At 44.7% G+C, this 17,503-nt stretch overlaps 1 protein-coding gene across 1 annotated transcript; it reads right to left on the bottom strand.

Moving 5' to 3' along the window:
• Positions 1-1,135: 1,135 nt before the first annotated feature.
• mgat1b (alpha-1,3-mannosyl-glycoprotein 2-beta-N-acetylglucosaminyltransferase b) lies at positions 1,136-16,903 on the bottom strand. The gene is made up of 3 exons (XM_085378437.1): positions 15,869-16,903; positions 8,769-9,986; positions 1,136-4,195 (listed from the first exon to the last, which is right to left on the bottom strand). The coding sequence occupies exons 2-3, from the start codon at positions 9,633-9,635 to the stop codon at positions 3,497-3,499; spliced, it is 1,566 nt and encodes a 521-aa protein (XP_085234563.1). The 5' UTR covers positions 9,636-9,986; positions 15,869-16,903; the 3' UTR covers positions 1,136-3,496.
• Between the last annotated feature and the right edge of the window lie 600 nt (positions 16,904-17,503).

Here is a 17,503-nt window from a genome sequence, read left to right as displayed (position 1 = left end):
TGCGCGCGTGCGCGTGTGTGTGGGTGTGCGCGTGTGTGTGCGTGTGTGTGCGTGTGGGTGTGCGCGCGTGTGGGTGTGCGCGTGTGTGTGCGTGTGTGTGCGTGTGGGTGTGCGCGCGTGTGGGTGTGCGCGTGTGTGTGCGTGTGGGTGTGCGCGCGTGTGGGTGTGCGCGTGTGTGTGCGTGTGTGTGCGCTCCTGCAGTTGAACCAGCACGATAAACGAGCCGGACGCTCCAGTTGGACTTCGATTCACTTTGCAGTTTTACTCTGATGGAAGATGCAGACTGTGTTTGTATGAAACCTGGCATGTCCAACAGCAGATATTTACCCAAGCCTGTGCTTATTGAAAGGAAGAACGCAGGGGCACAGCTCCCTCTGCAGGAATGATTCAGAATAGACTTTGTATGATATTATTTAAGTTTCTAATGTCGGTATTTGTTAATATATAATTCAAGTTATCTGGTTTTCTAGGTGTGAGTGGAAGTACCAGAGGTAGTTTAGTACTGACAGTAGAAAGGCACTGTTTACTGCTGTGGATTAATAAAGTTTGCCTGGTAAGGTCTCCTTTATTCTTTCTTTTCCTTTTTTAAATCCACATCCACACTCGTGCTGTTGGGATACATGCACAATGTGTTTGTTATCGTCTGACACTCAGACTTGTCAGGATGGCAGCACAGTTTTCTTTAAAACCTCTACATACCATTAACGGTGCTTTCACCAATATTCACGGCATAGGTGTAAATGGAGCCTGATAATATCATGCATGTGGGATTTTTAACTGCTGACAGGAAGTTTGATTCCTTCTCTAGAGCACACACCCATCCATCCTTTCCAAAAGGAATCTCTTATGTTTAATATCATTTGGAGTTAAAATGAGATTAGATTCGTGAGTCTTTGTGATTTTACTTTCAACATGTTAGTATGATCTGTTGTATATTTGTTTTTAAATCCAAGCCTTGTTGAAGACAACATCTTGGACCATGTATACTTGTGAACAGCACCTTTTAAATTTGAGTATCTGACAGTCCTGCATGCAAAGGTTTTTTCACAGCGCGTCGGCCACCTTAACTCCATGAATCAACTGAATAACTGAGGAAGCTGAACGAAGACGTCTCATCACAGCTCGTTTGGCACAACACACAATAATGTCTGTATTTTTTTCATTCTTTAGACGTGGTCTGGTCACATAGGGTGTAGTGCCCTGTGTGCTTTTTAGTGTGATCTTCAGTCAGTGCAGCTATTACGCTCCAACTAAGGAGTGATCACTGTGGACACCCATGGATATGAGAACTGAAAATTTCCTTCAATATATGGACAAATATCAAAATAGTGGATTTTATTTGTAATGTAATAAAGTTATAAACATCAGGCAGTGGTTTTACACATCACCATACAGAAGTGGGTATCAGTCAATCATGTAGATAATCTCCCAAAGCTAATTACAGTACAGTGATAATCATCTGTAGCTACCTCACAGACCTCCTGTTGCAGAAACTATCAAACACTGGTTGCTGTTTCTACAAACTGCAGTTTGAAGCTGTTTCAGGGCGATCATGATGTCAGTGAAATTTGAAGTTAATTTGCAGCTTTACGTCCTTCATAAACCTACAGCTTGACACACCTGAAGGGAGCGTGTTGGAAAAATACTGTAACCCTCTGAAATGTAGTGTTTTTCAGTAAAGCATGGCTGTGATTCACACTGGAGTGACAGGTTTTCAAAGTTTTTCTTTTTAAGATTAGATGTCTGCTCGAGCAGGACTAGAGCTCTATTTTTAAGCAGCTTTCTGAACCAGGAAAGCCACTAACCATCCCCACAGACTAACCTACGTGATGGTTTGTGGGCAGGTATCACTTTCTTCTCAAACTACACTTTAACATTATTCACACAAGTTCATCAGAGTTCGACAGGATGACGGGCTCTGTGGAGTCTCGTTGCCTATGTTGGTTTGATAGTGAAGACTTCGTGCACTCACGCACCTGCTGTTTGTCCCGTGTAAATGCTTCTAACAATGTCACCTCCTCACTAAAACAGCGGTTTCTCACCAGAGCTTCATTCTTTGTGGAAACAATATTTAGTAGATTCAGGTGTACACTCTTGTTTTATATCTGAAACCTATTATTACTGTTATTAGACGTCAGACCTTATTCAGACTACATCTGGTTATTTGGCATCCACACCTCTGTATTTGTAGCACTCATGAGTAAAAAATGTTGTGCCTCGTGACTGAGAGACAGTAAAGCAAGTACTGCACTGTTGTCAGTTAGTCCTCAATCCAACCTACCGTTCTGAGCTCCCTAAACTTTGAAAATGGCCTGTTTACTACCACAGACTGTATATAAAAGATGCACGTGTTGCCTGCATTCTTTCCAAAGGCCAGCAGGGGGCAGCTGCACAAAAACTTGAAAAACCTCTTTCTTGATTTAAGGACTCAGTAAAAACCTTCCTGATGATTCTGAGGAGGATAAATCACAGCATGCTTTACTTGTTGGGTTACCTTTTGATTTTCACATGAGCCTGCATTGGTCCTCAGTTTCTCAGCAAGATCTCCAGCCCAGAAATCAAGGGGAAAGAAGTAAAAACAATTGAAGCTGTGTTTATTTACTTCAATCGGTTCATGGTCACAAATCATTTTTCCCTGCTTTTGTCTCTGTAGTCACATCTGTGAGCTGTAGGAAGGCGGAGGGAAACACTGCACAGTCAGATTGACCCCTCACTTTGTTCAGCTGATGTTTAAAATGGTCAGCTCGAGGCTTCAGTGTGTCCATCTTTTATATACAATCTAATGCGTGATGCCTTCTACAAGCGTTACAGAAGCCAAGAGGTGGATAAGGTGTTACATAGGACACTTCTTTCTCCCAGGTGTGAACGGTGATTAGTGTGCTTTCAGTGCAGAGTCTGACTGATTCTAGGATTTCACAGTATCTGCTTACTTTTTGTCTAGTATGTGCAAATTGATGATGTTCATAGCAAAATGCTCGGGGAGTCATTACAAATGTGTTATCATAGTTTATCTAGCAGAGTGCTTACTCTTTCTGCATCACAGACTAGCCAAAACTAAGACCCACCAAAAAACAAAACTGCATTGATCCAATACCTGTCAGGCTCCACTGCAGTGTACCATCACTCACACTGTTGATAATGACATGATTACCAGTAGCTGCTGCAAACATCTGAAAGTGATGTCAAGTCTATATTTGGCCAGTTTGTCACAAGAAGAGAGAATACACCAAACAAAATGAGCCCAGAAAGCAAGGCACGCCGACAGCAGCCGTTTAGTTTAAGGATGGAATGGCTTCAGCCAAAGTGGGACCGCTCTGAAGTCTGTGTGGCCCACACGTGCCGATCCTCAATGAGCGTCAGTTTTAGAAGCTCGGCCTTCCAGCTCCACGTTTAACTTTGAACTCCTGCGTCCACCGTATTCTTTGGTCTGAGAGGGTGTTCCTCTGATTAAGGCTCTGTCCCCTCTTCAACACCATTTGGACCGCGTCTGGGTCTCTCAGCTCCAGCTGGTGTCATACTGCGACCAGCCCTCTGGTGGAGCTAAGAACACCCTTCGACCACGGTACAGGAAGCTGACCACACCTCTATAACCTGTACGAGGAACTCCTGACTTTAAGTCATCCATTACTCCCAGATTTCGAGCAAAGACTTTAAAACTGTCCCTGGTGGAGTACTGCACCCTGTACGGCCCAGGTCCTCTTAAACTGCCCCCTTGTTGCAGATCCTCAATCTTTACCAGTGGGGCGCTATAAACCTCTTTAAACTTTTCCTCATACTTCTCTTTTAGCAAATAAGACAAATCCAGTTTGGTAAAAGGCACAAATTCAGTGTTTAGCTTAATATAACGAAGGTACTGGTCAAAGAATTGACCTAAGCTTACACCTTTCCGGCCAAAGGTGATAGTCCGAGAGATTTCTGGCCGAATGCAGGAGCGGCCGTTGCGCTGTTCCGGCTGACGCATCCAGTCGTCCCAGAAGGCCGATGGCCATTTGGGCTCCAGTTCATCCCACATCTCTTTCAGCAGCATCCAGCCCAGACCAGGGAAGAAGTCTGTCCTGTAGAGGAGATCAGCTTTGGACGAATCCACCAAGGCGTCTCTGCCATTATCGTTCCAGGCAGAAACGCACCACAGGGTTGGGTCAGAACGCAAGATTGGATACAGGGCTCGGAAATACTCGAAGAAGTCAGGTGCGACCTGAAAGAGAGGAGACAGATGAAGAGTAATTCTGCTGCTTCAAACACATAATCACTGCCTCAAGTGTAACGATCCAGGTATTATTTACCTATTTATTAGACATTGTTTTACTATCTGTTCTTCTCTGATGGTCACAGACAAGATGCCAATCCAAATGTCCTTTGTTCTTCTAGTCTGTTAGCCAACAACAACAACTACTACTGTTCAACCTGAAACCATTTAAATGTTTGCTCACCACAAAACGAACGGGCCTGAAAGGAGTATTCTAGTGTACGACAGCGCATGTTCTGGCTTTGTAGATTCATATTTGTGAAAGTACTGTAGCATAAACAAGCCAACAAATACAGCAGACAAAAGCTGAAGCAGGGAGCTGAGTCCCATCATTTTCATTCCCAGCGTTACCCTACAAATGCTGTTATTGGTTTGTAGTTTGCATGCAACATGTGACATTTACATTTTCCCTTCCTCCATGTTAATTGTTTTTTCGGAAGTCGAGCGTTCACTTTTTGCTTTGCCATCTGAGAAGATCTTGATGTTCTTGATGTTCACTTCAGGACTGATTTCTGTGACTTCTTAAATCAGTTGATTTTCATGGTTGCAGTCCTAGAACTTTTTGATTGTAATTCTTGCATAATTTCTCATGCTTGAATGTCCTACATGAGGTCCTTAATAATTCTACAAAAAACAAAAAAAAAAACAAAAAAAACAAAACCTAAACTGATGAGCGTTCAGTTTATTCAAGATGAAGCATTCTGATTAGTGTTTAGTAGAACGAGGCTACCTGCAGCCGAATATCAAAGGTTTGATTGCTCCGTGACAGAAGACTTGATCCTGGCATGATGTACCTTACCTATACTGGTCACTTTCGTGATATTCATGCAGTAGAGGTGTGCCTGTCTGTTGGGTTGGTATGTGCATAATGCACACCATGGAGACATTAAGGACACATATGTACAAATGCGTTTCATAGACTTCAGTTCAGCATTCAGCACAATCATTCCTCAGCACCTAATTAGAAAACTGAAGCAAGAACGACGAGTCAGCATACAGAGAGGAGGTGCAACAGCTAACAGACTGGTGTAGAGTCAACAATCTGTCTCTGAATGTGGACAAAACAAAAGACAGGATTGTTGACTTCATGAGAGCACGGAGAGATCACTGCCCACTTAACATCATTGGATCCTCTGTGGAGGTCGTCAAGAGCACCAAATTCCTTGGTGTCCACCTGCCGGAGAACCTCTCCTGGTCCCTCAACATGAAAAGCCCATCTCCTTCCATCCATTCTCACCACCTTCTACAGAGAGACTAGCGAGAGCATCCTGAGCAGCTGCATCACTGCCTGGTATGGTAAGTGCACCGTATCAGATTGCAATACCGTACAATGTGATAGTGAGAACAGCCGAGAAGATCACTGGAGCCTCTCTTCCCTCCATCACGGACACGTATAACACCCACTGCATCCGCAGAGCCACCAGCATTGTGGAGGACCCCTCACACCCCTCACAAACACTCTTCACCTGCTGCCTTCTGGAAAGAGGTACCAGAGCATCCTGCCCCTCACTGCCAAACTGTGGAACAGTTTCTTCCCCAGGCCGTCAGACTCTCGAACACTCAGTGACTGGACTGACTGACACACACACACACACAGTTACCTTTTGCACAATGCTCAGTCTTTTTGCACAACCCACTGTGGTTGTTGCACTTTCCTGTTGGACTGTTGCGTGTCTGCATCGTTCTGTCCTGTCTGGTGTTGCACTGGTTTTGTAATTTTTGCACACTTGCACTTTCTGTAGTCCTGTGCTGATTGTCTGTTATATATAGCACCTTCATCTTAGAGGAACGCTGTCTCGCCTCACTCTGTGCTGTACCACTGTACATGGTTGAAAGGACAATAAAGCCACTTGACTTGACCTAGGGTAGGGATCAAACACACTAGCTGTTATTAATTACCAACTATTAATTTAGAGGACTGGGTAATGAATTTTCCCAAGGGGCTACATGAGAGGAAAACAAACTGTTGTGGAGGGCTGCACCAGTAAGTTAAACTCAGCATTAATAGTTCAATAATAATTCTCTCTCTTCTGGTGTTATTGGCAGATATTGCAGTTAGACAATGAAAATAAAAAATAAAAATAGTAAAAACACCAACAATTTAATTAATCAATGAATAAACATTCCCTTTTTGTCCCATTTCAGCCCCAACCTATCGGAGCATGCAGCTGCGTCCGTGATCTTCCAGTCCCAGTTCCACCTTAATCTCCAACTCTTTCCCTATCCCATGTACAAAGATCAGTAACTGGGCTGCCTCAGACATCACATGCTTGTTATGTAAATAGTTTCCCCCACAAAACAACTAAAGCAGATTTTAATGGGGGGAGTCGTAGAGGAACAAGGGTCTCTGCTTTGAGACCAGCCTGGGACCACAGCATCATTCCTGATCATTCATATTCACCTCTGAGGTCTATTATTAAACAGAAAAGTCCACAAAACACTAAAATCTGAACGATAGCTTCCGCACATACAGTGTGTAGTAATCCAGTGGTGTGTTACACCAAGTGTAAAAGATCCATTCACTTAAACTCTTTATTCTTAAAGACAAAGCATTCAGCAAAGAACAGACTCATTCCACGACCTGCCTGAAACATGAAAAGAGCAAACTGGTAGATACCAGCTACATAAGTAAAGCCAGATTTTTCCCCAGGGCTCAGTTTCTCCAGAGCTGCTGGTTGAAATTACTTTATACTGCTGTAACTGCAGAGCCTCTTTTTACCACAACTTTTCTGTGTCACACGAAGCTTTTTACTTCAGAACGGATTTGTACTTTAAAGCGGTCAGTTCTTAAGAAAGAAGTTCTTAGCAGGCCTTACGATTGGATAAATACAACCTGAAATGGACAACAACACATACCACGACATACTACATAGTGTCATGATTTATTTAACTAAAACTGAACCAAAATGCAAAAACAATGTGTGAAAAACTGAGAACACTCCACGGATCAACAGCATGCGCAGAGCTGGTAATAATTCTGTAGAACAGTCTGAAATTTCTATGGTAGTTTCACTTTTACCGGAGAGAGGCAGAATATCAACCAAAAATGACATAAAAGCCATCAAATAAGTTGCAGGCCATTGAGTGAAATAAGCATTTGATCCCCAAGCAAACATGACTTAACGCTTGAGGGAGAATCCCTTGTTGGCACCACAGCGGTAAGACGTTCCTTGTAGTTGGTCACCAGGTCTACACACATCTCAGGAGAGATTTTAGATCACTCTTCTATACAGAAACTCTCTGAATCATTTAAGTGCAGTCATACTTAGACCACTGTGTGCTTATGGAGAACAAATTCAATTAGGCACAAGTGGCACCAGTAAAAATGTAAAGGAACAACATTAGAAATAGGATATACCAAGTTGTTTCCCACCTGAGGTTCTGAGTAGTCATGTAAATATAACCCTCGATTCCAAAAAGGTCGAGACACTATGTAAAATGTACACAGTAGATGCTCTATAAGCTGCTCAGAAGTGCACAAGGATGAAACGCTTTTATCTGTCACATTTAAATCAAATATGGGTTTTGGGGTGCGACCACGGTTATAACTAGCATATGCCACAGATCATTCACTGTGGTGACCCCTAATAAAGGGACTAGCCAAAAGAGGATGACAAGTCTACTGAAGTCTTTGCTGCTAAAATGATACAATGACAGCAAAATAACACTCATCATCTTCAAAAGTTGATTCTGTTCATCTGGACATAGCGTTTTATGGGAGAAACGTTTGGTCATCATCAGGTGACGTCTTCAGTCTCAGCTGACTGCAGGTTTCAATCTTATAAACAGGACATCTGCATAATGACTGAAACCAGCCCACTGAAGGAACAATGGGCTGGGAGGTCAGTTCCTTAATCTTAATTATGCAAACTCTCATTGATCAACAACCACTGACCAAAACCCACTGATCAATGTCCATGAGCACCATTAACATGGAGTTGGGGAATGGCTGCAATCACAGCATTGTAAGATGGTGACAGATGTACCCTTAGGCCCCTCCTCCATTCAGAGATGGTCTTTCCCTTTTCACGTAAATGGCCTCCTTGACTCCGCCCTCAAACCAGCGCTCCTCCCTGTCCAGGATGTTACATCCTCATCATTGAAAGTGTCCACTGGCCTGTAGGTGTGCATAGACTGCAGAGTCCTGGCCTGACGAGGTGGCTCTCCTGTGTTGTGCCATCCGCTTGCCAGGACTCTGCAGTCTATTTACACCTACAGGTCAGTGGCTGTTGATCAATGAGAGTTTGCATAATTAAGATTAAGGAACTGACCTCCCAGCCCATTGTTCCTTCAGTGGGCTGGTTTCAGTCATTATGCAGATGTGCTGTTTATAAGATTGAAACCTGCAGTCAGCTGAGACTGAAGACGTCACCTGATGATGACGAAACGTTTCTCCCCCAAACGCTACGTCCAGATGAACAGAATCAACTTTTGGAGATTTACTTACCTGGATGACTGAGCATGCATCAAAACACCCATCATCAATACCATGACAATAATGTGGATGTCTGAGAGCACTCACCTCCAAGTCATCCTCCACAATGACCACAGTAGACTGCGAGAATGTGTGAAATACTTGGTTGAGTGCCCAGCGGTAATGTCGGGCGATTTTGTAGTACCCCTGGAACTTCCTGTGTTCTGGCCGGACTCTGATGTCCGACAGGTCTGGTTGGCTTATGTGCGTTACTTTTTCTCCGTATGAGCCAATCACACGAGCCGTCTCAGCATGGCCGCAGTCTTGGCTGACGATGATTGGATACAGTTCTTGAGAAGGGCGGTACTGTATCAGTTTGTCAAGACTCCGCTTTACTGTCACTCTGTCACAGGCAATAACCAGAATGGGAATGATGACTTGTGGACCAGAAACAGAAGCTGTTACTTTATTGTCCTCAGCAACCTCTTCCTTTACATCAGTGGCCTGATGCCGTTCTATATTGGAGCCTGCAGCTACTGTAGCAACAGACCTCTGTGTGTGTTTTATTTCACCTTGGTCCCCAACATACACATCATTTATGAGAGGAACTGGATTATTCTGCTGCTGGTCAACAATCTGATTTACTTCTTTGATATTATCAGTTTGCTTTTTCCCAATCTCCTTCTGCCGAGCCCACACCGCCCTGTGACTTTCAATTTGCTTTAATAGCTTTTTCTGGGTGTCAAGTTGAATTTCAACCTCCTCGGCCAGTCGGATGACCTCCCCAGCAAGGTTAACTTGACCTCCTTTACCTCTGACCATGCCCCACTCCTCCTTTCCTCCTGGTTCAGCTCCACCGCCTTCTCCTAGGTGGCCCATGGGAGGGCGACCCCAAAGGTAAAGTAGAAGCAAAGCATTCCAGGCGACAAACAGGAAAGCACCGCATAGTATAAAAGAGCTTTTCTTGCGAACCATGGCCCAATAACACTAGAAAAGGGGTGGGGTTGATAAGGAACAAGCGATACCAGTATGAATCCTACAGACCAAGGTGACTATTTTGGATGTGCAGGGAGTTAATATCCCACCATTCTGTACTTATTTCATTCTGTCCTTCAGTCAGGAGGGTGTCTGCTATAGGAATGTCTAATTTAAAAGGAATTTATATGATGTTACTGTGGAATACATGCAGTCTATGAAATCCCATAAGGTCAGGTCAGCAAGCTTGCAGCTAGCAAAATGGACTGCAGGTGAAAGTGGACAAAAGGAGAAGACAGGTCACTTTGGGTGGAGGGAGTGCAACTCCTTGAATGTTATCCTTCCACCATCCTGAAAAAAAGAGAAGGGAAACATTCAGCTTGGTGACTGTAGGTCATTTGAGAATTTCATAAGTGTACTGTATATGTGTCTCTGTAAAACAAAAGCAGCTATACTGTCAGTTAAACCCACAACAAGATCAAGACCATTCCTCGCCCAGCGGAAGAGTCAACTAGGGCATGCAGAGGGTTGGTGTCACTGCTGAGGATACAGGAAGATGGTGGGAAATAGGGTTGGGTCATATCATATCGTTCACGGTAATACCGGTATAACGTTAGGCAATGATAAGAAAATGAAATATCACAATAGAATATGGGTAAAACGGGCATGCGCAGTGCCTTTGCTTTCATACGCACATGGCGGAAAAAGCATGGCGGCGACGGAGAATGAGAAGAGCGAAAGTGGATCTTTGAATGAAACAGATGAACCAGAATTGGTTTGTAAAAATGCTGCAACTTCCAGGGTTGAGGAACTGACCCCGCTTTTGTCCGTCAGATACACACCAAAGCACAATTTTTGTAATGCACATAAAAACAGCTGCTTGTTTAAGTGAAAATACATTGATGGGGTTTCTTTGCACTAATAAAGTAGTGGAGTTGTAAAGTATTTTGTCTAGTGTCAATTATATCGTCAATTATATTGTTATGGTAAATTTTCAAATATATCGTGATAAATATTTTTGGCCATATTGCCCTGCCCTAGTGGGGAAAAAAACCCTTCAAAACAAGCTCTTCTTTTAGATTCTTGCAATATGAGCAAAGGACACAATCATGTAGTTTTAAGGTGACTTAAATCAGAAAACCTTAGACTACTCAGTTTGCAGAGGTGTGAGGGATCTTCCAGGAATGGTGATGCTATTTTCCGTAGACTTCACTAGTCAGTAGGCAGTGATTTCATGCCTGTTGATCTCTAACCTGGAACACAGCTTGCTCCAGGGAAGATGAGGATTGCAGCACGTTATCATGGTGATATACCCCGGTAAGAACTGATAGTAAAGGCCTCTGGCAGGACAGAGTGGTCACACCGAGGTTCTGGCTGATGTTTTAGTCAACATGTGAAACTGACCTGTACACAACTTCAACTGGACACCAACAGTATTCATAAATTAAAGACATCTAAAACTAAATGTCCAGTCCAATAAACCTGAATGTTGACAAGCTTTCTCTGTTATTTCAAAGTAACAGAGGAATAAATTTAGTAAGTGAGCGAGCGGATGAAGGTCACTTCTTAGCATTAGAAACACCTAAACCAATTAGCACTGACAAACATAAGCCTGTGCTCTGACAGGATGAAGCCAGTTCTCTAAGGTAGCAGAGAGGTGGGTAGATAAAGGTGCTACCCATTACTGTCACATTCTCAGTTTACCCCACATTTGTTCCAGCCAAACAAGTTAAAGTGTAGTGTCATGCCTGCAGAGTGAGAAATGGTTATGGTTAGTGGCCATGTGCACTCTGTCAACAGATCCAAACTTACCACAGTACAACACAACAGACTCTTCTATTCACTTTATATTATACTGGATGATTGGATGAGCAATACTGATTTTCAAGATGAAAAAAACACTATAGTTACTGAAGACCGGTTTCTTAAACTGTCATTTATTGTTTGATTCTTTATGATTGAACGGTTGGGTGTTCCCGTAGAGGTTGGGTGTATTGTGTGTGTCAAGCAGCAACCAAGGGCAGGGACCCTGGAGGATCGATTCCTGGCTACCGAGGCTGGAAATGGGGACGTCACCCGTCTGATGGGGAAGGAGCCTGAGCTAGTGCATGACATTGAGAGGTACTGGCTAGACACAGTCGAGTTTACTTCAATGCACAGCTTAGGCTCTGGAACCAGTCTCCAGAAGCAGGGCTGAACTCGGCCCCAGCATGGACTTGCCCTTGGTGAGAAGCAGCAAGCTGGGGTGGGTATCCTGGCATCCCCTCGGCTTGATGCCTTTACATTGGGGGTTTTTCCCAGAGAACGAAAAGGTTTGTTCCCTGCGCCTCTGGATCAGGGAACGGGTCTTGACTGTCGTCTGCACTTATGCGCCAAACAACAGTTCAGAGTACTCGGGCTTCTTGGAGTCCTGTCTTTGGGATCAGGTGGCAGGGGGAGTATGCTGGACAGACCTGGTGCCCCAAAATGTATAGTGAGGGTACACTGGGAACACCTAACAGAGGTCCCAGTGTACAACTCTCACTTCTAGCAGAGCTTCAACAATATTCCGAGTGAGACTGGGGACATTGAGTCCAAATGGACTGAGACTGCTGCACTGAACTGTGGCTGCAAGGTGGTTGGTGCTTGTCGTGGTAGTAACCCCCGAACCAGCTGCTGGACACTGGAGGTGAAAGGAGGCATCAGGCTGAAAAAGGACTCCTATTGAGCTTGATTAGCCTTTGGGACATTGGAGGCAGCCGATGGGTACTGACTGTCACGGACCTGGGTCTGAAGGACCCACAGTCTGTGAATAAGCATGGACATGTGTATTTTTGGTGCTTCTGTCCTCTGTTTCCTTATGTTTGTGTGTAGGTGGGTGTGGCAAAGCACCTGTTCTTCAGCCCTGTTGGGCGTGGCAGTCAGGAGCCTGGCCACACCTGAGGAGAAGCGCACACACCTGAAGTCGATCAAGCCTCGTCGGGGAGCTATTTAACAGTTTGGCTGAGCGCTCCTCGACGCTGGATTGTTGCATAAGACTCCACGTCAGTGTCTTGACTAAGGTTTAAATCAGTGTGTGCATACCTGCAAGAGCATGTTTCTTGACGGCTGCCTCTGGTATTCTTTCCCCCAGGAGGAGCGTGGAAACAGGAGGGTAGTGAGCACGGAGATTGCGAAAACACGGGAGCGGAGAGCACCAAGACACGGATTTTGGGAGAAGACACTGCACGGGAGTCAAGGGAGCACACGGGGATTTATTGTTATTTCTCCTACACTGTCAATAAACGCACCATTGCGGTGAAGAGTCCTGCGTTTTGGGTCCTATCTTCCCCACACCTCTATGGTCTGCCCCGCAGACCGTGACACTGGCAGACCAAGCCACACAATGGCTGAAACAAAAATTCAGGTGGGAGTTTGGTGAAGCCATGGAAAAACAACTTTGGAAAGCGGTGCTCTACCGACAATGTGTACAGCGCGGGTGAAGTGCTGCTGACTTCAACTGATGATATTGTCGGGGGTTGGAATACTCGGAGGACGTCTTCCGTAGGATTAAGACGTCTCAGTGGGATAGGGTTAGGGAAGCAGAGTCTGGGGATGACCTAAGCATTACTCGGGGTAAGGTCACTGAGGCAGTTAAACAACACCATGGTGGCATGGCCCATGGGGTGGATAAGGTTCACCCTGAGGTCCTCATGGCTCTGGATGTTGTAAGGTTTCGGTTGACATGTCTTTGCAATGTTGCGTTGAGATCTGGGGTGGTACCTCTGAATTGGCAGACCGGGGTAGTGGTTCCCATCTTCAAGAAGGGGGACCTGAGGGTGTGCTCCAACTATGATGGGGATCACGCTCATTAGCCTCCCCGGGAAAGTCTATGACAGGATGCTTCATCAGGAACTCAATGGGGATGTTGCGAACAACACTAGAAGCCAACTTCAAGCCAATAGCACAAGTAACCATCAAATGCTTTGTCCTGTCAAATCCTAGGCCTGAACCCTCTCAGTGAGATAACTGACAAGACTGGCTACGGATACCGACTACGGAATGGAGCAAGCCACCATCATCAGCCACCTCGTCTATATGGTTGACATCAAGATGTATGCCAGGAGTGAATGATCACTGATCCACACCACCAGGATCTACCAGCAATGACATCGGAATGTCATTCAGACTGGAGAAGATGGTAACAAAGAGAGGGAAGGTAGTCAGAAGTAAGGGGACAGCCCTACCAGAAGGCAACATTGCAGACGTTGAGGACAGCTACAAGTACCTGTGAATCCCACAGGCAGAGAGTAAGGCAAGTCCTGAGGAGTCAGCTGAATGGGAAGGACAAAATCTGGGCTATCAACACCTACGCCCTGCCCATGATCAGGTACCCCTGCTGGGATAATATCCTGGCCAAAGGAGGAGATAGAAGCTACTAACATCAAGACAAGAAAGCTCCTCCTCCATACAGGGTTTCACCCCAAGTCCAGAACCCTGAGACTGTGTGCTAGGCGGAAGGAAGGAGGCTGGGAACTAGTGAGTGTCAGAAGCATGGAAACCCCTGGAGGTCCCGAGGTCAAAATGGGAGACGCCCCCTAGGGTGGTCGAGAATGACTGAGCTAAGATCCTGTGGGACTTCCAGATACAGACGGAAAAATTGGTGGTGGCTAACCAACCAGAAATAGTAGCGATGAACAAGCAGAGTAAGACGGCTATAGTGATAGATGTCAGCTACGTGGCATATAAAAACATGACAGAATGCAGTGACAGCCCTCTATAGAGCTTAAAATACTCTCACAATATTTGGGGATTATACTTTACAGTACTGTAGGTTTTTGCACTACAACGTAAAGCACCTTGAGGCGCTTGGTCTTATATGTATGGCAACTTTAAATGGAAAAAGATGAATGTTAGATTATATTGTAGTGACAATAAAATGAGAGGTGTAATATCAAACTGTGCAATACTTGATGTAAAACGTGTTCTGGAAATATATAAACTATTCATGCAAATCTCTCATGAAATTGGAAAATGAGTATATTAATTGACTAATGTAAACTTCTCTCATGTTTCACTTATCTTATTTCCTTCAGTAACATTTATATTTATTTCATTTCAATTTAGTTTTGCTTTAACTGTATAAAGCAATACAACAATTTTCAAACATGCACAGCAACCCTAACTTTTTATGACCGAGGTAAGCGTGAGAACACAACAGCTGGAGACAGCTGGATCAAGATTAAAAGTTGATTTTGGCTGCCAGCTAGTTAGTACTAATTCTCTTTCAAACTGCATTTTAATCTCTTAAATTTTAACATTGTACAGCAATATATATTAGTTGTGATTATCTGTAACAGTGATTAAGCCATTGTTAAATACATTTGTGTTTATAGCTTTTTAAAAATTGTCCATCTGCCTGGGACTAGAGCTGAAAACCAGCCTGTAATGGAGTAGACTGGTTCTAATATAGTGCTTTTCTACTACACTCGAGCAGCCAAAGTACTTTATACAACGGTTCTTATTCACCTATTCACACAAGCACTTTCTAATTTATATTTTTACAAACATTCATACTTCATCAGAGAGCAACTTGGGGTTCAGTATCTTGCCCGGGACATTTGACATGCAGACTGAAGACTAGAGTCGCCCGGGACTGAACCACCAGTCTTCTTGGATGAGTGACGAAACGTTTCTCCTAAGTCCAGATGAACAGAATGCATTTTTGGGGATTTGAACATGCATCAAGACATGTCTCTGCCTCATTCTTGCAATACTGTCAAGAACCTGTGTATGAAAACAGTTTGCTAAGGAAAACTCGATCAAAGACGCCCACCTATATGCAAAACAAACCAATTTAGAGTTCAATGCTGTGTGGACTTGAGAATGGGGTTAAAGGTAAGGCTTGTCTCTCTAACTCTTCACCATTGCAATCTGAAGCTTTCAATCATGTACTAGGTACTTTTAACAGCACTGTGACATTAGATAGCTATGAGTATTTTTGATTCCTATAATAATGATCTCTGTAAGTTTACCTATGCTAAATATCCATGAGACTACTTCTCAGATGACTCTCTCTCTCTCTGTTTAATATATCAAGCAGCTTGATTATTTGCAAAAGACAGCTTATTAAAGAAAGGGTCAAGAGTCCCGGACAGTGTCAGACATCATCAGCTCAACTGAAATTAAAAAATGCCTCAAATTTGAGAGAACAGACAGACACAAACTGGTCAGAGAGACTAAGCCCAGCAAGTTAAACTCACTGCCAACTGTACCTGAAGTCGTGGTCCTGTTCAGCCATGCAGGGCTTCAAGCCGACAAGAGGAGCCGAGCAGAAGAAGAAACTGTTGCTCCTGTCACAAAGTGTACCAGCTGAAAGTCTCGGTGAATCCCCTCCTCCCTCCGCCAGCCGACGTGGAGCTGACTGGTAGGATGACAGAGAGCAGCCTGCGGCACGAACCTACTGAAGTAACGGACACGGACCGGGCTTACCGGTGTTCGGCTCACATGATTCCTGTGAACTGGGGGCTGGCAGGGAAGGACTGGGAGGGCGGCCGACGCCTCTTAGTTTGCCAACACTACAAACTTGTTGTTCTGCTTTCAGCTGACTCGTCCACTCTGCACACAGCAGCCGTCTGTGTCGCTGAACTGTTCGCTTCATATGCCCAGTGTCGCTGAAGCTGAGTTCAAGCACAGGACACGGTGCGTGTTAAATGCGGCAGGGCCGTGCCCAGTGTCTGTCCCCTCTACAGCGGTCTCTGAGCATCACACACATACCGATCATCCTCACGGCCAGCTAACCAGTTCACTTGCGCTGACGTGCTGTTAGCAAGCCGGCTAACGCCAAATAGCCACAATGACAGCTTTTTAGCTGAACAGCCGCCCCAGTCAACGACAGGATGCAGCGGCAGGATCCAGGGTCACTCACCTCTCTCATGCCGTGCTGGCCCGCTAAACGAGGCTTGCATTTCCAAATGAACTGAGGCTCATCGAGCTGCAGCACTAACCGGCTAGCTGGCGAGCTAGCTGACGTTAGCTAGTCGAGACCCTCTTATTTCTTATGGTGTGACATTAAGCAGCACATTTCTGAGTGGGTTCACAGAGGCCCCAGTATCACTTTCTGCACCTTATCCGCCTCCTGTTCAGTCATCTTCCCGGCCTCGTTCCCGTATCCAGCGCCAGCAGCTGTCTATGTTAGCCGGCTACAGTGTCTGCTCCGCAGCAGGGGGCAGACTGCTAGCGGTCTGTGCTCCACGGAGAAACTTTGCAGAGGGAAGCGCTTCTCTGTGTCCCTGCAGCCAGGGGCTTCACTTACTCCACAGACCACTACCTCCCATGTGTGTTGATGGCATTTTTCTTTTGAGTGCACAAAACTACACTTCCGGATTGTCGACTGGCTTAGAACCGAGTTGACCCGAACCGAGCCGAAGTCTAATCCCTGACAAACTCACATCTTTCCAGCTCACAAAATCACTTTTCTCTGATCATTCCAGTCTTCACTTGTTGCCGCAGGTTTTCTTAGACACTCCATAGAGGTCGGACCTACTGCTTTGTAGGCTTCAATGTGTTACTGGGAATGTGAAATTCAGTTGTTACATCTAACGTCTGCGTGGTTTGCAAGGGAAGGTTAGGATAGTAGTTAGTTAAATAAATTCACAACTTGAGCAAATGTTACAAGATATACTTAAAACTTAAAAAAATGATCACACACAAACACAGGGGCATCACCTTAAAGATAAAATAGTAGTAGTTTGTAAGTCATCCAACCACGGTTTGTATTTTTCCAGCTGTGCTGTACCTCTGTTATACACAGAAACTAAAAACGTGCATCCTCTAACTCGTCTGGCAGGCCTCCTCTCTCCTGAAGATGTATTTTAGAAGTGGAGGCATGACATACTGCCACAGTAAAT

Source organism: Diplotaxodon limnothrissa, linkage group LG18 (assembly GCF_057381915.1).
Source record: "Diplotaxodon limnothrissa isolate DT_005_m linkage group LG18, D_limnothrissa_male_GT1.1, whole genome shotgun sequence".
NCBI lineage: Eukaryota > Metazoa > Chordata > Actinopteri > Cichliformes > Cichlidae > Diplotaxodon > Diplotaxodon limnothrissa.
This window is presented reverse-complemented; position numbering and strand designations above follow the sequence as displayed.